The sequence below is a fragment of the Petaurus breviceps genome, unplaced genomic scaffold, assembly GCF_028583685.1.
Source record: "Petaurus breviceps papuanus isolate PSGF00001 unplaced genomic scaffold, PetGlider_PUasm1.0 98, whole genome shotgun sequence".
Taxonomy (NCBI): domain Eukaryota; kingdom Metazoa; phylum Chordata; class Mammalia; order Diprotodontia; family Petauridae; genus Petaurus; species Petaurus breviceps.
In genome coordinates, this window is record NW_027187460.1 from 37,554,703 (window position 1) to 37,577,561 (window position 22,859).

General features: G+C 40.8%; 1 protein-coding gene across 1 annotated transcript in view; it reads left to right on the forward strand.

Moving 5' to 3' along the window:
• The first annotated feature begins 6,080 nt into the window (after nt 1-6,080).
• The window catches only part of EXT1 (exostosin glycosyltransferase 1), a 367,673-nt gene continuing 350,894 nt past the window's right edge, over nt 6,081-22,859 (forward strand). The window contains exon 1 of the mRNA XM_069081060.1: nt 6,081-7,713. Within this exon, the coding sequence (XP_068937161.1) occupies nt 6,752-7,713 (962 nt within the window). The 5' untranslated portion in view covers nt 6,081-6,751. The remainder of the gene's footprint in view (nt 7,714-22,859) is intronic.

Consider the following 22,859-nt stretch of genomic DNA (forward strand, 5'->3'; position numbering starts at 1 on the left):
CCTCAGTCATGATAACGGGCAATAAGCAGGCCTGTTAACTTCCAGCTTTCTTTGTACAGACCCCATGATACCTCTACTTCTCTTTGCCCTTTTCCACTTTCCACAGGCATCTCCCAATACTCCTCCTTCTTGCTTCTTTCCAATTGTCTTTGGCTCAAAGTCTCTTCATTACCTATCTGTCTTGACATGCATGACTAGGCCTAAAAATAAAGGTCGCTGAACTGTCTGAGTCAGTCTGTAAAGTATCTCTGAATGTGGTGCCTGTGACACCCTCTGTGAGTGATTACATCTGTGTCACTATTAGTATACATGCATGAGCATGTGTGCTTGTGTTCCAGTATTTCCATATGAGCACATCCTAATATTATACAACTTTTTTTTGGGGGGGGGGGAAGATGTCATGACAGGGAGAGGAAAGGAGATAGGGACAAGTATTACAATTCAGAATGTAAATTATGAAAGTTTCCCTCCCCTTCTAATAGTAGGAAATGCTTTAGTATCTTTGCTAGTGTTATATGAGTGTTCTTCACACATTTTAGCTTTTTTAAAAAACAAAATCCTAGGATATTCTCACACTTACTAATAATTCACTTTGGTTTTATAGATCACAGGGTCAAACAAGTGACTTCTTGGGATTCTAGAAGACTGCCTTTTTGCTCACATATTCCTGGTCAGTAATAGCACTTCCACAAATAAGAAACTCAATTTTACTTTGAAGTCTTATCATCCCTTTCCCCCTACTCCTATTTTGGGGGCCAAAGGGGTAGAATGGAGAATTGATGAATTCCAATTGGATGACCAAATAGAAACATAGCTCTTTATTACCTTGAGGATAAACTATGAACTCCTCTGTCCTTCACAATGTGGTATATCACACTTACTTCTCCTTCATATGTTCTACAAGTCAAAGTGGCCTAGATCCTGTTTCCAAACTTCATAATTCTGCACAGGCTATCTTTGACTCCCTGAAAGTACTTACTCCTAACTTTTATTACTTAGAACATTTATCTTTCTTTATGGTTCATCTCAAATTCCACTTCCAACAGAGACCTATCTTATTCTGTCTAATTGCTAGTGCCTTACTCCACCCTCTGAAATTACTTTTCACATATTTTTTTGTTTACTTATCTGTATACCTGTTGTTTCCTCCCAATAGAATGTAAATCCACTGAGGGCAGGGATAATTCCATTTTTCTTTTTGTATCCCTAGTGCTTGCCATACAGTAGGTGTAAATGAATGGAAACTAGGCATTGACTATACTGCTCAGCTATCCAGAGTGACCGGGGTCTCTGAGATGAGAGGTAGTAAGGCACAGTGGAAGAACCCTAGGCTGTGAGCCAGGGAGCTGGGTTTCTAGTCTTGGTTTGGTTATAAGCTTTGTGTGGCATCCTGAGTATGTCACTTAGTGACTGCCTCTGAGTTTCATTTTCCCCTTAAATCCTTCTCTTTTACTGCCTTCTCTGTTACCACAGAGGCCAACACTATCTTCCCAGTCTCTCAGGCTCACAATCTAAAAATTATCCTGGATTTCTCACTATCTTTCCCTCCATCCAATCTGTTGCCAAGGCCTATTGATTTCACCTTTGCAACATTTCTTCAATACATGCCTTTCTTTCCTGTAACACTGTGACGGCTACCATTCTAGTACAGGCCCTCATCACCTCACACCTGGACTATACAGTATACAATAGCAATAGCTTGTTATTGCTAATAGTCTGCCTGACTCAAGACTCTCTTCACTCCAACCCATACTCCATTCAGACACTACCTTGGCTATGGTAAAGCAGAAGTCCAACTATGTCACCCTCCCTCCCCCCATCAGTAAACTTCCCTGGCTCCCTATTGCCTCCAGGATAAAATACAAAATGTTTGGCATTCAAAGCCCCCTTCTACCTTTCCAGTCTTCTTATACCTTACTCCATGACACATACTCTTGAACATATACTCTTTGCTCCAGTGACATTGGCCTCCTGACTGTTCCATGAGCAAGACATTCCATCTCTCAGCTTCAGGCATTCTCTTTGACTACCTTCCATGCCTGGAATGCTCTCCTTCCTCACTCCTCACTTCTACCTATTGACCTCTTTAGCGTTTTCTAAGTCCCAACAAGTATCCCAACTTTTACTGGAAGGCTTCCCCAACCTCTTTTAATTCTAGTGCCTCCCCTTTGTTAATTATTTTCTATTTATCCTTTATATAGTTTGCTTTGTACATCTTTATTTGCATGTTGTCTCCTCTATTCCATCATAGGCTCCATGAGAGCAAGGATTGTCTTTTTTTTTTTTTTTTTTATATCTCCAGCTCTTAACACAAAGCCTGGAACATAGTAAGTTCCTAGTATATGTTTTTTGGTTGACTGATTCCTCAGCTGCAAAATAAGGGCTTGAACCAGAAGAAATCTGAGCTCTCTTTTAGCATTGAAGAACTGTATTCTATTCTAAGTTGATGACTTCTCAGGATTTTGGTTAGATCCATACTCTAATACAGGAAAAAGAGAGAGAAAAGCTGCAGTGTGTAACTGCAACATTGCATTCTCTAATGGAGCCTAGGATTGGCTGAGGATATGTGTTTTGATGTCCTGTGACCTCTATCTAAACAAAAAGGTTCTTAACCTAGGGTCCACGAACTGTAATTCATTATAATTAGTGTTCTTTGCAATCAGGATTTTATGTATTTTATTTTATGTACTACAAAACTTTATTCTGAGAAGAAATCCATTGGTTTCACCAGACTGCCAAAGGGGACCAAGAAAGAGGTTAAGAACCCCTGATCTAAACTAACAGCATAGAATAACTCTGGATTGGGGAATGTGTGGTGGGGGAAGTGGGGTAGGGTTAGGGCAGGGCAATAGAGAACTGTTCACATGTGGCTGCTTCTCTTGCAATGCATTCATTGGGCTTGGAAGATGACTAGGTCATGATTCCTATCCCAGGGGCTCTTCAAACCTTGGAGGAGGGGTGGGAATGGAGTTAGAGCCAAAAAAGATATCTCATTCTGGGTGTGTCAGAACTAGGCACAGTTTTCTTTTCCTCTTGCTTATTAAAACAAGACAAAAAAAATCTCTAACAACTCTGAACCCTATTTTAAATTTTCCACTCCAACCCTTTCACCCGGTCCTGTTAAAATCATGCCCTGCTTCCGCTCTGCTAGGATTGTTAGTGCCTGAGGGAAAATGGAAAGTGTCTGCCCCTCACAGACAGTCACTCCCATAATAAACAATCACTAAACAGTTTGCTGCCCTAGGCAACTGCCTGGCCAGCTAGCTTTGGACCTGCTGCTTTCCACTGGGGAAAAGGGTGAGAGATTTTGCTCAGCAAAGTATATAATTCAGACTTGGAGGCCAGCTGATTTTCTAAACTTGGCTAAAAAGGAGAGAGACCTTTCTGGATCATTTTACCAAAGCCTGCCTGCCTTCCTTCCTTCCTTCCTTCCTTCCTTCCTTCCTTCCTTCCTTCCTTCCTTCCTTCCTTCCTTCCTTCCCACAAGACTCTTGGAAGTTGTATCCTCTCTAGAGAGGAGAACCTGATGTTGTGAGTGGACTATTGCAGCTAGTCAAGAGGACCTTGTTTTGAAGTTCAGTTCATGTGAGATTCATGTGAGCTTAGGAAAAGTTACTTGGCTTTAGTTTCCTGGTCTCTAAAATGAGGACTTTGGACTAGATAGTATTTAAGGTCCCTCTCAGTTTTAAATATATGCTTTCCTTTGCTTTGCTTTCCTATTCATCACCTTGATGGGCACTACTAAGGATACTTTGAACAAACCATTAAACCTCAGTATGATTTAAAAGACCATGCCAACAAGCATCATCTATCCACAGGGTCCTTTCCTCTTCCTAACATTCATTATGATTTCTTGCTCCCAAATACTTTGGTTAGAAATTCCCAGGAAATGATTAATATTGATTCACTCTCCAAACTCTTCTCATTTAAAGGAATAAAAAAGTTAGCAGAGGACAGGACAGTAAGATCAGTTTTGGACATGAGGATAATCCTTATTGCCTGTTCATCCATTCACAGCAGTGGAATCCATTTTATGGAGGGTACCTGCCCCAGCTGTGACCACACTCTATGGAAAAAGTTTTACTACAGAGGGTGCAGTGCAAAGAGACTTGGATGTGGAATCAAAGACCTGGTTTCCAATCTCTTCTTTCTACTTGCTACCTGTATGACTTCGGACAAAGCACTTAGCTTCTTGTCTCCTCCCCCTTGTTTGACTTTATGAGTGATCTTTCCCTATTAGAAAGCAAGCTCCTAGAGGGTGGGGACTGTTTTGCTAGATAGTATCTCCAGTATCTGATACATAGTAAGTACTTAATACAGGTTTTTTTTTATTTATTCGCTCCTCAGTTTCCTCTTTTATAAAATGAAGGACTTGGACTAAACAATCACTAAGATTTCTTCCAGTTCAGCCTCCTATGCTCCTAAATGAAGGCAGGCTGTTTTGCGTGTATGTAGGCCATACATCCATTTATTACGCACTTACCAAATGCACAAGGCACTCTGCTAGAAGCTGGGGAGAAAAATAGCTAATAGATAACATATAACAACATCTAGTTACATGACAGGTACTGTGCTAAGTGCTTTATGATTATTCTCCTCTTTGGTCCTCACAACAACCCTGGGAGAAGGTAGGTGCTATTATTACTACCATTTTACAGATGGGGAAACTGAGGCAGAGGTTGACTCGTTCGGGGTCACACAGCCAATAAGTGTCTGAGTTGGGATTGAACTCTGGTCTTCCTGACTAAAGGCCTGGAGCTCTCCCCACTGGAAAAAAAGGGCACACACACACAAAAATAGTGCCAGTCCCTGCTCTCAAGGAACCTGCATTTTATTGGTGGAGATAAATAACCATATATAGAACTCTTAAAAAGTAGTGCACATAAATGAATTAAAAAAAACAAAACAACTTTCTGTGGAAAAAAGGAGGGGAGTAGAGCACCGAGTTAACCCGTTGGGTTTCCCCTCTTCTTTGGGGACCCGACTCCCTGAAGAAAGGAGATAAGGTGACGGGGCAGTGGGTGGAGATGGCGATTTCGGACACAGAGCACAACAAAGCGGGGCCTCCTCTACACGTGTGCGTGCATGCTAGTGCTTGAAGTAACGAGGAGGCGCGGGGGCACCTTTCGGGACCGCGGCACGGCATCCAAGGACCGCTTTTTATTTCATTTTCGCCCCGGCTCCAGCTTTAGAGACTGCGCTGCCCAACGCTTGCTCTACAAGAGTCTTTCTTTAGAAATTACAATAATAATAAAACCCCCAAGCCCTCCTAGTCTTGGAGGTGGGCGGTGCTGGCAGGCAGAGAGCGGAGACGACAGATTTTTAAGGGCGATCAAAACAGCCGGAGATGCGAGGGCTGGGGACCGTGCCGATCCCCTCCTATCTTCCTCATTGCTGGGCTGCCTTCCCGCCTCCCGTACTTCCCCCATCTTTCCCCGCGTTCCTCTGGGGGGCGCTGGTTCTCTTGCTCGCCAGGAAGGAAAGAGGAGCTTCAGGCGAGCCAGCGGGCCGCGCGGAGGAGCCGCGAACCACAGGGAACGTGGCTCGGGTGGATGTCGGTGCCGAGACCCGGCGCCCGACGGGTCAGCGTCAGGCTGGAGACTCGTGCACCCTTCCAAATCCCCGCATCCTCCTAAGAGGACACCCCTCCACCTTATCCTATCTCCCACCTTCCACTCGTTCCCCGCCTAGTCCCTGACTGCAGCGGGGTCCCCGCCGGCTGGGGGGTTATGAATGGGTGCAGCGGAAGCACCGCCCACCCCGGACGTGACGCTTGGCCAATGGCAGAGCCGGCTGCGTGGATAGATGAGGTCAGCGCTGTCGTGTCGGGAATGGAATGTGTAAGTGTAACATTCAGAACCGGGTAACATTCGGCGATCGAACTCAGCGATCGGCAACGTTCGAACGGGGTTGGGCGGGGGAGGGGGGCGGCCAGGGAACCTCGCCGGGGTTTGCAGCTCGGTGCAGCTACTCACTAGGGGGAGGAGGTGCCGCCGCCGCCGCCTCCGACGCCGCCGCCGCCACCACCACCACCACAGCCGCCGCCGCTGCTCGTGTTGCTGCTGCTGCCGCCGCCGCCGCTGCTGCTCTGTCCCGGGGGCCATTCACAGAGATCGGAGGAGTAAACACCACCAGAGTCTTGGAGCCGCTGCAGAAGGGAATCCAGAGAAATGCAGGGATTTGTAAGGTTACGACGCTCGAGCTGGAAGATGTAATTCTCTGTATGAGCCGGTTGGGATCTGCTGACTTGTTGGAAGCTGGAGTGCTTTGCATGAGTGTGTTGATGAGTTGAAGTTACTGCACCGGTGCTCCTTTTCAACACTACCGAGGGGAATTCTGGAGGCGAGGAAATCACTTAGTCTTGCCATTGATTGGGTATCGGGAGCTTTTTTTTTTTTCCTTTTTTTCCCCCCCCCCTTTTTTTTTTTTTTTCTCCCTTCTTTCCTCCGTCTTGTTGCATGCAAGAAAATTACAGTCCTTGGCTGCCCACACCGGGTGCGAATTATTCGGCTACACTCTCCCGTCTATTGTGCAAGCCAAAGATGAAAGACCGAAGGGGAGAAAGTTAAAGAAATCGCCCACATGCGCTGGATCAGTCCACGGCTTTGGGAAAGGAATAAAGAGAAAGTGGTAGAAGAGAGTTTGAAGTCTTTACAGGCGGGAAGATGGCGGACTGGAGCTGAAAGTGTTGATTGGGAAACTTGGGTGATTCTTGTGTTTATTTACAATTATCTTGACCCAGGCAGGACACATGCAGGCCAAAAAACGCTATTTCATCCTGCTCTCAGCTGGTACTTGTCTCGTCCTTTTGTTTTATTTCGGAGGCTTGCAGTTTAGGGCATCCAGAAACCAAAGCAGGAGAGAGGAGCACAGTAGTAGGAATGGCTTGCACCACACTAGTCCGGATCATTTTTGGCCCCAGTTCCCGGACGCTTTGCGCCCTTTCATTCCTTGGGATCAATTGGAAAACGAAGATGACAATGTGCCCATTTCCCCTAAGCAGAAGCGAGACGGTAATTCCAGCATCTACAAAGGCAAGAGGTGTCGCATGGAGTCCTGCTTCGATTTCACCCTTTGCAAGAAAAACGGCTTCAAAGTCTACGTCTACCCGCAGCAGAAAGGGGAGAAAATCGCAGAAAGTTACCAAAATATTCTAGCAGCCATCGAGGGCTCCAGGTTTTACACTTCTGATCCCAGCCAGGCGTGCCTGTTTGTCCTGAGCTTGGATACTTTAGACAGAGACCAATTGTCACCTCAGTATGTGCACAATTTGAAATCAAAAGTGCAGAGTCTCCACTTGTGGAACAATGGTAGAAATCATTTAATTTTTAATTTATATTCTGGCACCTGGCCTGACTACACTGAGGATGTGGGGTTTGACATTGGCCAGGCAATGCTGGCCAAAGCCAGCATCAGTACTGAAAACTTCAGACCTAATTTTGATGTTTCTATTCCCCTCTTTTCTAAGGATCATCCCAGGACAGGAGGGGAGAAGGGATTTTTGAGGTTTAACACTATCCCTCCTCTCAGGAAGTACATGTTGGTATTCAAGGGGAAAAGGTACCTGACAGGGATTGGGTCAGACACCAGGAATGCCTTATATCACGTCCATAACGGGGAAGATGTGGTCCTCTTAACCACCTGCAAACATGGAAAAGACTGGCAAAAGCACAAGGACTCTCGTTGTGACAAAGACAACACAGAATACGAAAAGTAAGTGTTCCACGCTGGTCCTTTCTAGGCAGTTAGCCGGTACTTTTTTTTTTTTTTTTGCCATACAGGTGTGCAGGAGGCAGGGGTGTGTGTTTGTGTTTGTGTGTGTGTGTGTGTGTGTGTGTGTGTGTAGAGCCACTGAAAACTCCTAAGTTTCCTCCCTCCCCCTTCAGATTCTAGTTTCAGCTCTAAAAGCAGGGGGTGTGTTTTGTTTGTCTTGCCTGTTATCTATAGTAAGTTACATAGCCCAGTGGAAGGGGTTCTTTCCATCCCTTTAGGGAATTGGTTGATTACCTTACAGGCTCTCTCTCCTTTGTGGAGGAGGGAGATTGTGGCTTCTCATTTGGAAACTGCTCTTCCTCTATTCTGAGTGTGGAGATGTTGAATTTGATAGCAAGGAGCACTGGAGATTCTGTGGTCACAGCTTCTCCCTTTAACCACAGACAGGAGAACAGATGCTTGTTGGGGGCCTTAATAGCCCAAGATTAATTCATTGTGTGTTCTGATTGTGAGGACTTAAAAGTTAACTGCTTCTGTTGGTCCTGTCTTTTATGTCACAGCCCTGAAGTTTCCCCAGCCTCCAAGCTTTCTTTGTATCATTCAAAAGCCTTACTTATTTTTTTGGAGGTGGAAGGGGGTGCTTAATTTAGTCATGAAAATACGCCCACACCTTTCTTTTCCTTTCTCATGTTGAAATTTTGAGGACTGTTCTGATGGGGATCAGTGTTCCGGTGTGGTCCTGTCTTGTCTTTTGCAAGAATAGTCTGCAGAGCATTGAAAACACCATTGATAATTTTGACTTTTGGGGGTCTCTATTGTCTTCTATATACCATTATATACTTTGTAGCAGTTGTATGACTACAAGAGGATGAGGTTGATGAAGATGATGAGGATGATGAAGGTTACTCCCAGTGTTGATATAAGTTTTATCCAGTTGCTAAGTAACTTGCCTAGTTACTTTATTACTGTCCCCCAAAGTTAGTAACTGATACACTTTATTTTATTTTACAAAATGAAGTTTGCAGAAGGCTTCTTCCCCTGACTCTACGATCAGTAGTTCACTTTTAAACAAGTCACATTAGCTGGTTGTTCATCGTATATAGTTAGCAAGATCTGGTTACAGTGCATTTCCACAGCGTACCAGTTAAGAAACCAGAGCAGCCTTGTTCTATCAAGAGCCTGGGAACCCAAGCTGAAAATGAAAGAGGACCTGCCAGAGGTTGGCAGAGTTTGAAACTGAATTATGGAATGCAGTGTCGGGGAAACCCCAACCCCTCCAAGAAGCTGATAGGGGAGGGGAGTAGGAAAGGAGGAGAGGAGGGAAAGAACGCTGAAAACTGCAGGGGTATATCACTGTTCACTAAGATGTCTCAACCTGGTTTCTCTCTCTAGGATTTCCTTGGTTTTTGATGAGAATCACTGGTTGTGAAATTAAGGGAGATAAACTAAGTGTATTTAACAGTTTTCACTGAGATTGGGGGAAAAAAAGAATGGATTACCAACCTCCTTCTCCCATTACCTTCCAAGATTGGGGAAATCATGACAATAAGGGGATAGCTATTACTTGTGATTAAAAAAATAGTTCAGTAATGCTTAAAGATTAAGTACAATTTAAATAAGTTTAAGTTGGCTTTTCTCATGAAAGAAACTATAAAGTTAAACTATCTCTAGGAACCATTTGCTTTGTTTATGCCACATTTAAATTAACCTATTCCTGTGGGTTTTGTAAAAGAAAATGCTCCTAGCCTTTCAGGAATTTCTTTGTTTGGCTCTTGGTGGAGTAATCGGAGATGAAGTCTAACCTTTCAGTGTCTTCTAAGGCAATCTTATTGAATTCTGTAGGAGATCATGGTGCTTTTTATCCTTTTAAATGAGATATACAGGAATTTCACCTTAGGAAATCTGAATTCCATAGTTCACCAGGTGATGGATGTTCAGAAATATATATCATTCAATGATATAAACGTATCTTTTGCTCTCAAAGAATAAGACTAAATTGCTTCCTCCTCAGCTATAATATAAGAGGCTCTGTGGAGCATTTCAGCACTGGAGGAATGGTTAGGAAGGAGAAAGGGGTGTGTTCCCTTAAAACTCCACAGTTTTCCACATTTCCTCTTGGAATCAGACTGAGAGAGCAGTACTGACACCCAAACTCTTATGGGAAGTGTTAGGATATCTTTTTTAAAGACCACAAGGGACTCAGGACCTGGGGGATCTGGTCTCATCTGAAAGATGATGGCCCCTTTGGTAGCAATGCAGATTCCTATTGAATTCTGACCCAGGGACACCTCTCATTGAAAGCAACTGGAATTTCTTGATATTTCTTTTGAGTGTCATCTAGCCCTAATCTTGCATAATTTCTAAGTTCTACTGATTATTTACATTTGGATAGTAGCTTTACTTCAGTTTCTCCCAGTGGGTTTTCTAAAGTGTGTGCCTTTGGAAAAATAGTGTTTTCCTGGCAATGATGCCATTTATGTTTGATGACTTCTAAATGTTTAATGAGTAAGGAAGATGTCAAAAAATGTGCCTGATTGGCCCATGTCAGTATTATTGTTTATTGATCAAATAAAGCTACTGTATTCTTTATTTATTGATGTGAAATAAAATGTCCGCCTTCCAGAAATGAATTTTATGTATGTGAAATGGTGTCCATCCATGCACAACTGTCCAAGTAAAATTCATTTCTCTTGGGATGATGGGAAAGGAGGTGTTATGAGCTGGTGTAATCAGTGGTCTAGAAGTTTTTGCTTTAGTATGGATGGGTGTGTGACCTCTAGTCAGTCACACCAACCAAGCCAGGTTTTTACTGGATTGTGGAAAGGTTGGTATAATACCTCCCTCCCAATAGGGCTCTGGGGATTCATTTGGTAATGGCTATAAAAGCCCATGGATCTTCAGATCAATTTTCATTATACCTTTTTTTCCTTTTAATACGCATATATGAAAGTAGGCCTCAACTTCACTTATTCACCTTCCAGTCTTGAATCGGCTCCTCTTTGAAGTTGATAGCATCGATATATAGTGATTAGACTGGAGACTTAAAAATGGCATTGTCAGATCAGGAAGTTATGGAAAATGTATCCATTGAGGGAAAAGAATTAACCTTTAATGACTGAAACTTATTATGTGAAGATAAAGACAGTACTAAATGCCAAATCTGGATTTCTTTTGAATTGTAACCTCTTATTAATCAATAACTGATTATTGAAAGTAAAGAAAATGAAGGAAAATCCTTCTTCTAGTATAAAGGCACTTTTTTGGCTCAAACATACAGAGTTATATTAAAACATCCATCTGTATGACACATATCTAATTAATTTTCATTAGTTATATGCCTCAGCAGATAAAGTTGATAAAGGCTAAAATAAATTACAAACAGCCTAATCACTACAATGTAATAAGGATTTAGAGGAGTTATTTCAGTATTGCATCATTCAAGTTTAGGCATCTTATCAGAATTGTCTTTTCACGAATTTGCTGTAGCTGGAATGTTCACACAACCAGTTGTCACTCTGTGATCTGGCTAAGGGTGAGCTCACTGGCCCATCTAGGGATAAATCACAATAACCCAATCAAATCATTTCCTAGTAAGTTTTTCATCAAGCAATGCTTATTTAACTTTTTTTTAAATGCCGGCGCATTTTTTTCAACTTTAAAGAAGTCTGAGTAGCTTTTGTTTTAAAATCCATCCTTTGTTAAAAAAAAAAAATCAACAGTGGTGCTTCTAATAGCTATTCTTAGCTGAAGAGCTTGACATGCCACTTGATTTAACTCTACAGGAAATTAGATCAATGCACACAGTGTCTCTCAGGGGTGTAGCAGCTTTGCACTGACAGGTACCCTATGAAACGCACTTACCAGCTGCAGTGGCCAGAGCTCACATGCTAGAGTCAAGGAGAGAATGGCTTGTGACTGTGCTTCTAGATGTTCCATTAAGGGCTGTCCCAGGGGAACCAAGCAATTGTGATGGATGGAAGAGAGGGCTCGATAAGTTTCAATTCCATACCTCTAGTTCCTTGGTTGCCTTATTGGCCTAGCAGTGCTGTTATTCCCCAGCATTAATCAAAAAGCATTTATTAAGCCCCTACTGTCAGGCTCTATGCTATGTGCTGGGTGTACAAAGCCAAAAAAAAATGAAGCAGTTCTTGTCCTCAGGGAGCTTACGTTTTGTTAGAGGAAGCAGCAAGTATACATGTAAGTCCATATAAAATATATATAGAAATAAAGACAGAATTATTTGGGGGGTGTGTGTGTGTGTCTGTATGTGTGTGTGAGAGACAAGGCATGGTACTAGTAGTTTGGGGACTCAGAAATTACTTCATGTTGAAGTGAATTTGTACTGAGTTTTGGAGAAGGATTCAGATGTGATAATTAGGAGTTAGTCCATTCCAGCCATAGGGATTAGCTTGGGTAAAGACGTGGAGGCAGGAGATGAAATGTCATGTGAGCAATAACAGAAGGGCTGGATTGTAAAATGTATGTAAAGGGGAGTGATCTGTAGTAAGCCTGGACACCCTATGTATGTTATTTTAGTTGATCCTTATAATAACCTTGAGAAATAGTTGCTATAGGTACTATTATTCCAGTTTTACAGATGGGAAAATGAGGCTTGGTAAAGTGGTTTATCCACAGCAACACAACTAATAAGTGTAGGAAGTAGAGTTAGAACCCGGGTCTCTAAGGATTCATATCCTGTGCTCTTTTTTGCCTTTCAAGGCTGCCTATTTAATTATGGATATTGATGATTTTGAATGACATTAAACAAAAGGCCAAATTGTGTTTAGCTTTATATTGTGAACTACATGACACCAGAGACTATCTTTTTTGCCTCTTTTTGTATCCCCAGCCCTTAGCACAATCCCTGGTGCATAGTAGGCAGTTGATAAATGATTATTGATGCACTGATTTAGTGTCTGTTCAATAAGACAGAGAAGTGCAGTGTGGAAAGACTTTAGTCCAAAATGGTTAAAATAAAGGCTTAAAGAAGTAAAACCTCAGATTTTTTTTTAAGAAAAAGAGACCATCCTTATATTCCCTGGGGATTCTTAGGAGCTGAGGTTTTACTGTAGTTGTCCTTAGCATTTTAATTTGCCATGGACTCAGTTAGGTTTCAGTGATATCTACCTTCAGAACCAATGGACTGAAATTGATTTTAAAAAATGAAAAAGCAAAAAAAAAAAAAAAAAAAGGAAAAATTTATTCACACAAGGAGTGAATGGGCAGTGTTTGTGGAGTGTGGCTCTCGATAATCCCAGTACCTTTTATTGAAGAATTCAGAAAGCTAAATAGAGTTTTAGGAGATACTGTACCCTTCTAGACTGGCTTTGCAGCTTTTCCAAAGCAGCATGTTCATTTACGGTCTTTCTTTTGGGAAGAATGTGTTGGATAGGAGCAGCGGCAAAAAATTTGATCATTTCCAGGTGAATAAGCCTGTTGGCATACATAGGTGCTTTGGGGTATATCACAAGGGGATATATTTTCTAAGTTTTTGAGGTTCAGGTGGTCTAAGGCCCGTGGCTTTGGAACAGGTAGTTGGAAAGAGGGGGAAAAATAAAGTAGTCTTCTCACCTTCATTCCTATGATCAGGGCTTTCTGCTAATTGAAAAATCAATTCAAAGTTCTCCTTTCCCCAAGTTGTAAATTTAGAGAATTTTGCTCACTTTCTACATGTGTTATATCTAAATTTTGACAACTGATTTTCAAGTAAAATTTCACTATCCAAGGTGACATAGAACTTATTTGTATTTTATTGAAATTAGTTGAATTAGAAAGTCAGAGCACAGTACCTGGTATTGTATAATAGGTGTTCAATAAATACTTGTTGATTGATACATGTAATCTCTTCTCCACTCTCCATCTCCCAGCTTGGTTGGGGAAACTCATGACAGAATATTTTCTGCTAAGATTTTCTACCAAACTGTATAGGCTTTGAATACAGAGAGCTTGGAGTGTGCTAGAAGCTGGCCAAGGCCAGCACTGCTCAGGATTAATCTCGCCAGAAGGCTGGCTAGAGGGAGCTGGAATTTTCAGCCCCAGAAAACTATGACAAGTTGTCTGCTAAGGTGTTGGAGAAATTTATGATCTTCAGAAGAGAAAGTATCTTCTTGCTGTTCCTTGTCCCATCTCCTGTTTTCCCTCTTCGTGGGATATCTATTCCCCATTCCTGGAATTATTCTCTCCTTGTTGTCACCTCTTAGATCTCAAAATTTCTCTCAAAACTCAGTTCAAGCACCATCTTCCATGTGGAGCCTTTCTTGATGTCTCTCAGCTTTAGTACTAAACTGAAATGGATTTATTATGTATACGTATATGTGTTTTCTTCTACAGTCAGGGGCTAATTCATTTTTCTGTTCGCATCCCTAATACCTGGGACACATTAGGTGCTTAATAAGTATTTTTTTGATTTGCCTGTGAAATCAGAAATCCTTATTATCGTAGTTGGTTGGTTGTTTTCCTTCATTCTTGAAGAGGACCAAAATGACGTCACTATGCTAAAGTCAAGTTTCATTGTTGTCTAACTGTGGCCGACCAGACCAATATGAGCTCGGAATGCTTGACCACAGGTCCAGCACAAATAGTCCATGTGAACATTTGGGGTGGATTCTCTAAATTTGCACATCTTGCGTTTACTTTGAACTACTTCAGTTCTGCTTTGTTCATAGAGCACAGCACCTTCTCTGATGTGGGCACACCATGCTGAGTGGTCCTGTGCCAGTGTCTCTCATGTCACAAATCAGTTCCAGAGTTCTTGAGAGAGACCTTGAGAGTGGCCTCGTATTGTTTTTCCTGACCACTACGTGAATGCCGGCCCTGTGTGAGTTCTCCATAAAATAGTTTTTCTGGCAAGTGTACATTGGGCATTTGTACAATGTGGCCAGCCCATCAGAATTGTGCTCTCTGCAGCAGAGTTTGAATGCGTGGCAGTTTAGTTCACAAACATGTATTTCACATAGCATGTGAAAACAAAGGTGGGGAACTGCACAGTTTCCCCCCCACCCCCCAAATAACTTGTAGTGATAACACATCACAATTAGCTGACCTTTTAGTTCCTAAATAGTGATTCAGGTGATCTTATGGAACTTGATTATTTCTAGATGATGTTTTATGGTTACAGAGCTAAGTGAAACCATTTCCCCAAATTATTTGAATCTGTTAATCTAAAAATGTAACGAGAAAGAATCTAATCTAATATAAAAGTGCTTTTTCTTTATTGGGAGGGAGAGAATAAATATTTCTTGAAAGTATCATTTCTCATATAGGTCACATTAAAATTCACACTGCATTAAATAAGGCCTGCATTAAATTGGCACCTTGGGTGATAACTGCATCTTTAAGTATGTAAGTGTAATTTGGGGAACTTATGAAGAATGAGCAGCCAGAAGTTCCTTCATTCACATAATGACAATGTGGGCAATATTATTTTATTTACATAGGAGAAGCACATTAAAAGTTTTCTTTTTAATTACACATGCTTTTATATTAACATAAGCCTTGAGTGCCTTAATACTTTGCAACATCAATAAAGCATTTAGATCTTTTGGTATCCTCTAAGTTAAAATGGTAAAAAAAAATTTTTAAATATATAATGGAACTTATGTTTCCGTTAAAAATAAAACACTAACAAATAAACCCATTTAGATAAAGTGTCAAATTAGTTTCCAGAAGTTTATAATAACAGAAATACATTTGTAGAGTGCTTACCAGTTTAAAAAAAGTGCTTTCACACAAGAGGAACAGGCAGCATAGTATGGTAAAAAGAGTGCTGACTTTGGAGATAGAAGACTTCCTGGGTTCAAATCTTGCCTCTGATGCTTACTGCCCCTAGGGCACTGGGCAAGTCCCTTAACTTCTCTTTGCCTCGTTTTCCTCATTAGTAAAATGGGGATAGAGATTGGACTGGATGATCTCCAAGTTTTCTCTAAGCTCCAGATTTAGATTTTTCTGATCTCTTTTGATTCTTATTACACCCTGTGTAAGGTAGATACAGAGCAGCTTGATGACTCAGTGGATAGAGCTATGGGTCTGAGTTCAAATCCAGCCTTATATACTAGCTTTATGGCCTTGGACAAGTCACCGAAGCGCTGTCTGCCTCAGTTTCCTCATCTGTAAAACAGTGATAATGATGGCACGTACATGCCAAGCTGTTGTGTGAGGATCAAATGAGATATTTATATAGTGCTTTGCAGACCTTAAAGTGCTCTATCCATGTTAACTCTTCCTATTAATCACTGTTACCTAATTTTCCTTTTGCTAGTGAAGCTGGTGTGTTAATCTTAAAATTAGATTAAGATTAGATTTTAAGAGTAGAAAGAGGAAGATGTGAGATCGAAGGGAAGGATGATAGAGGATGTGACCACTTAAGGCCCAGAGCTGAAGCTAGAAGTCAGCCTTTCTGCTTCTTGTTCCAGGGATCTTTTCCACAGCTCCATGCTTAGAGGATTAGATAAGTGCTTGCCACCTCCTACAAGAAACCAGTCATGATTTCCCCAGTGGTTAGTTTCTTTCCTCCCAAATTACGTTGTTTATAATTTGTATTTCATTTTCTATCTATAGGTTAGTCACTCCCCCTCTCCTTCCCCAAATATAATATATAATGTTAGGTCCTCCCAAATTAAGACTATTTGATTTTTTTTCATTGAATCCTCTGTTTAGCATGTAGTAGGCACTTAATGAGTTAGAATTATTCGACCTATTTTTCAACTTAAAAGGAATCTCAGCTGTCCGTCTACTTTATCCTATTTTTGTTGTTGCTGAGTTGTTTCAGTTATTTGGGTTTTCCTTGGCAAAGATACTGGAGTGGTTTGCCATTTTCTTTTGCAATTCATTTTACAGATGAGGAAACTGAGATGAACAGGGTTAAGTGACTAGCCCAGGGCCACACAGCTATTAATATGTCTGAGATCAGGTTTGAACTCAAGAAGATGAACGTTTCTGATTCCAAGCCCAGTCCTCTATCCATTGTGTCACTTAGCCGCCCTTATTTACATAAGAGGAAACCGAGGCCCAGGGACCTTAAGTGTCTTCCCAGAGGTTACAGAGGTAGAAATTTGAGCTCAGTTCTTACTTATCTTATGTCCGCTACATTAGTTGCTACCCCATACTAGGTTGTTGTAATGAAAATGCTTTGTTTCTGATGTCATGTACAGTCACCGTCCTTAATTTGCAGATCTGGAAACTAAACCAAAGGAGGTTAAGTGACTTACCCAAAGTCACACAGGAAAATCAATTCTGGTGTTCTTTCTATTACATCCTTCTGCCTGAAAGTATTACCTAGGGAATTATTGCATAAACAAACTAGAATCTCAGTTCTGAAAATTGTTCACCTATGTATAAATTATTTTTGCTTTGTATTTTTACAGCATTCTTCAGTCATTTAAAAATGGCCATTTCTCAGTGAATGAAGTTGGGCAATAGTATTTGGTTTTATTTATATGCCTCTTGGAAAAAAAAAAACGCACCACTGAATAGTAACAGATATGTTGCCACAGTCATCTAAAATGATTTTCTGAGAGAAACCTTCTTGGAATATGGAAGATAAAAGTCTATTTTATTCCTCAGTAATTTGAGTAGTAAAGTAAGTGATCATATCAGGCATGGACACTTATCATATCATGATGAGATGACGATGAATAACTTTCTACTTTGAACAATTTACATGGCTATTAACAATTGATGGCTTTTCCTTTAGGATGGCATTATCTATGGTAGCAGGACCTGGTCCTGTGTATTTTTCCTGCATATTAAGTTCAGGTGATAGTGTCTCATTGTGGGCAATAACATTCTAATAGCAGCCAAGGTGAAAGTTAAGGTGGAATTTTAAGAAGTTATTTTCAAGGCCAAAGACTGTTTGTATAATTGTAACATATATTTTCATTCTTGTACCCAAGAGACTCGGATTCAGGCATGTTCAAGCGTATTATAAGATATTTTCTTTAATACTTGCCTTGATACCAAATTCAGACATTGTCTGAATCATAACAGATTCAATCAAGCCCCATGGTAACAGGGTTCCTAATTATTAGGCAACACTACAGGTCAGACTCTCCCTGGAAGCATAACCATATGTGATAAAAGCTTTATCTAGCAGGATTATAGCTCTTAGATGTGGCTGCCCCCTCCACATCAGGATTGTGATTTTTATGAACAAGTAAAGTAATCCTTTTCCCCTTCTCCCCCAGTCTTATTTGTATAATTTGTATAATTATTTCATTTGTATAATGTATATTTGTATAATATTTGTATTAGTATATTTGTATAATATTCAAGCACATTTGTATAATAAGTGTATCTGTGACCTGTACATCTAGGTTCACCTTTGCTAGGAACATCCTAAGGCAGGTGTCTGACATTTTATTCTTTTGGGGATCATGCCTCTCTATTGCAAGGATTTATAATCTGGGGTCCCTAGATTTGTGCCTTTAATTTTTTTTGAATCACTATTTTAGCATAATTGTTTTCTTTTGCAATTCTATGTATTTTATTTTATGCCTTTAAAAACATTGTTCTGAGAAAAGGTTCAAAGATTTTGCCTGACTGCCAAAAGGGTCTGTGGAAAAAAAAAATTAAGAATCTGCTTTATTGTGAAAGGATGCCATGTTGCTTTTTTTCCTACTCTTCCCCTCATGCCATTTTTAAAAAACATCTCTTCCCTTTCCCACGGTAAAATCACCTTTATTTCAAATACTAAGCCGACCTGTAGATTCAAGTAATGGGTGAGATAAAATGTGGTATTGTATTTCTGATTAATTCATTTAATTAAATTAGATGAATTAATTGGATTTCCTGACATGTCTGTAGAAGTGTATAATACTCATTTTTGGAATTCCCATTGTGCTCTGGTCTGGCAGCGCCTGGCTTTGCTCATATTCAGGACATGGTGTAAGATCTATTATTTGAAACCTGTCATTTTAGTTTCCCTCTGGGGTCATAAAAATGGTCTAGTGATTTTTTTCCGATAGCAGAGTATAAATCACCTGGCCATTTGGCATGCCCTACAGCCCAGGGTGTACACTGGTTATCACTATTATCAACCAAAAGCATTTATTATGCATTGCTCTTGGTCTTATGAAGAACTATTTAGTCCCCACCTTGGAAAAGCTCATATATACCCAACAGATTTACTGGGAGAGAGGCGTGCCCCTCAGTCCTTCATAGCTCCCATTAAGCCTACATTATTTTTGGGCCTCATGTCATTCAAGGTTTTGCTAAGAGTCTAGGTTTGGGAAAGTCCTGTAGGAAACTCTTCATCCTTATGTCTTAGATCAGGGGTGTCAAACTCATATAGCAATGGGGGCCGCTTTTCCATGAGTACGGATACCTGTGGGCAGGTAGCATATTGCTTAGATTTTAAAATGTATTATTATCTACATCTTAATTGTATTTTCCTTTATTTTGTTCAGTATTTCCCAATTACATTTGAATTGGGCTTAGGGCTCGGGAGTGTAGTGGGCTTCATATGGGCAGCTTGGTGATGGAGTAGATAGATCCTTGGGTCTGGAGTCAGGAAGCCCTGAGTTCAAATTTGGCCTCAGACAATTGCTAACTTCATGACCTTAGGTATGTCATTTAACCTCTGTTTTTGCATCAGTTTCCTCAATTGTATAATGGGGATAATAACAAAATATAATAATAGCAAAAACAAAAAACAGCATCTACCTTGCAGGGTTTTTGTGAGGATAAAATGAGATATTATTTGTAAAGTGCTTAGCATTTAACACAATGTCTGGCACATAGTAGGGCCTGTATAAATGCTTGTTCTTTTCCCTTTACCCCTAGGCCACATGTTTGACACCTCTGTCTTAGAGGGTAGTTTTAGTTCTTAGACTCCCCTAGAGTCGGCTTTGTCCAATCCTGGTCCAACAGTCATTCCAGAAACCTCAGGCTGTGCTGAGTCAGTTTGGTCAAGGTTGACATGCATATATTAGGCACCTGCTATTTATTAGAAACTGTACTAAGAACTAGAGATAAAAAGAAAGATAAAAACATGATTCCCATCCTCAAGGGCTTGTATTCTAATGTGCATACAACCATGTATGTACAAGATACATATGGTGTGAATGGGAAATAAACTTTGAAGAACTCACTAGCAGTGGGGAGCAAGAATGGCCTCCTGCTGAGCCTTGGCTTTGGGTTTATTCTTAAAGGAAACTAGGAGATGGAGGTGGGGAGGATTCAGGATAACTTTGCTGTAGTAGTAGTTTTGTGCACACTAGTATGGGCATGGTAACATGAAAAATTAGGATCATAGTGGCCTATGATGCCTGTCATATTGGGTAGTATATGAATTTGTATTTTATTGATTTGGAAAAAATGGTGAAGACTCTGTTTTTATTTGAGTTGAAATGAAGACACAAATTAAACAATATTTTTCTTCCCTCCCATCATCTGAAATCTTTAAAAGTTATTGGAAACCACCCACATTTCTAGTCTAGGTAGGTGAGAGAAGAGGCCCTGTGCTGTAGTCTTGGAACATCAGATGGGTAGTGGTGGCTGAAGCAGAGAAAAGAAATCTTTACAGTTCAAGTGTAGCTCCCCCTCCCACCCCCACCCTCTTCTGTTGAATGGAACAAATGATAAAATACTAACTTTGTGAAAAAATATTTTTGGGGTCATTCTTTCATCTCAGTAGAGCATGGCTGGGAGAGAAAGTTCATTCAAGCTAGGAAATCATCACAGCTTTGCAATAATTTGGGACTTTGCTGTTCCAATTATAAGTAGGCTTCCAGGTCTAGCTCTTTGTAATATCTTTAAAGGCTTGTCTTATGGCACCAGTACAACTTAATGTCCTACTCCAACTTGTATTGCCTAAGGTGGCTTAAATTCCAGGCCAGCTAAAGACACAGTTGCCTTTGTAGCTTGGCTTCCCTTAGGCAAAGAGAGGCAATAGACTTATGGAAGAAGAGGAACTGAAAGAAAACTGTCTGGGCCACAGTTAAACAGAAGGCACTTAACCTTTGCTTACCATGATAGGATCCTAGATGTAGGTCTGGAAGATACTATAGAGTTCATCTGGTCCTAATCCTTCATTATATGCTTGAAAAAAATGGAGGCCCACATTGGTTGAGCAATTGGTCCAAGGTCATGCAGCTAACAAACATCAGAGATGGGATTTAAACCCAGGTCCTTTGCTCTTTCTATTATACCACTCAAAGGAATTGGGGAATGAGGCAGGTCACACTTAAAACTACAGTTAAAACTTCATTCAAACATTTCTCCTCTTTTTCAGGTCTTTTATACTAAGTAGATCATCAGTACATCATAAATTCTTTCACTACCTTAGTTAAAGCACAGTCCCTGACAAATAGGAAACACTTAATTTTTTTTATTCATTCATCACTTGGTTAAAATAATAATAAAAACCCCTAACTATTTTATTAGAGAATTGGGAAATTTCACTAAACTCTACAGGTGGGTAATACTAATAATCGTAGATACCACAGGGCTTTAAGCCCCCTTTGACATTTTTTTGTCTTTTTGGAGGGGGGAGGGCAGAGGAATTGGGGTTAAGTGACTTGTCCAACATCACACAGCTAGTAAGTGTTAAGAGTCTGAGGCTAGATTTGAACTCAGGTCCTCTTGACTCCAGGGCTGGTGTTCTATTCATTGCGCTATCTAGCTGGCGCCCCCCCCCCCCCCCATTTTAAGGTTGCTTAACTTGGTCCTCAAAGTAATCCTGTAGGTTAACATTATTCCCATTTCATAGATAGACTGAGACTCAAAGGTTGTGACTTGTCTATGGTCAAGTATTAAGTATGAAAAGCAAGCATCAAATTTAGTACCTCTCCTGACTTGAAGTCTGGTGAGCCTCTCCTTTCCCAAATACTGGGATATGGAGTCTTTTATTTAATTCCATTTGGGTGCCATCTTCTCAAGGGTAGGGACTGTCTCACTTTGGTCTTTGTACCCCTAGCATGTAATATAGTTGACACGCAATACATGCTCATTTATGGAATCCATCTTGGCATGGTTTAACTCACAGACTAGATTTTTTTTTCCTCCCATTCTTCCCCCCCCCTCCACCCCCCCCCCCATCCCACCCCAGCAGGTTGGCTTATTCTTATCACTTACCTTTAGGCACACTCTGTTCTTTTCTTCTTGGGCTTTAGGTTTAGATTTCCCTCTTTGCAGCTTTCTGAACCCTGACCTGATCACTCTGTCTGGGTACTGGACCAACAGCTCATTAACCAGTCAAGTCTGTAAGTCTCTCCCAACACAGTACTGCCTATTGCTTAGCAGACTAATACCCAGTTAGTTTTTGACTGCTCATTTCTCTCTAACTTGGATCAGATCACTTCACTCTGCTTCTGCTTTTTCAAAGTTTGCTTTTTTTTTTTATCATCCTTTCCCTCACCCCAATGGGTTCACACTTCCTGCCTTGTGGCTTGGTACTGCCACATCGTACAATTCCATGTCATTCAGCCTTGGCCAGCTGCAAAAAAGTAGTATTTCCAAACCCTACCTTAACATTTTTTTTGTCTGTAATACAAAACAGTGGTTAAACTAGAGTGAGTATGGTGGGATGTGTCTTACAGAAACAGCCTCTGAATTGGAAACTACCACTGGGTATGATGTGTGGTGCATCTGATTCCTTCTTCCATTATAATTTCTTTTTTTTTTTTTAAAGCAATCTGGATTAAGTAACTTGCTCAAGGTTACACGGCCAGTTATTTCTGGGTGTGGTGCCGAGTATCTGAGCCCGGATTTGATCCAGGTCATCCTAACACTGGAGCCGGTGCTCTTACTCGCTGAGCCACCTGGCCGCCTCTTATAATTTCTTTAATATGCCTTAAATTAATGTTTTTATTCATCAGTTATACAGTTTTTTTTCTTTCTTCCTCTGCACCTTAGTTCCCAGTTGTCTACCTAAAAAACTGTGTAAAAACAAGAGATTTGTAATAAAATGTTATGTATGGGTATGCATCTGGTATTGGATTGTCCAAGGCAGCCTGAGTTCAAAGAAGCTTATCTTCAGAAAACTGGTCCCTGGATGACTTTATTTTCTTCCAATAACAACATCTCTCAAAGATTATCAACTAAAGTGGTTTGGCCATAGTTATTGAAGGTGTGGCTATACTAAGGAAACCCCAGATCTTCAAAATCTTAAGTGAGGTTCTTTTGGGAGCTTTTCTTAAGGCTAATTTTCT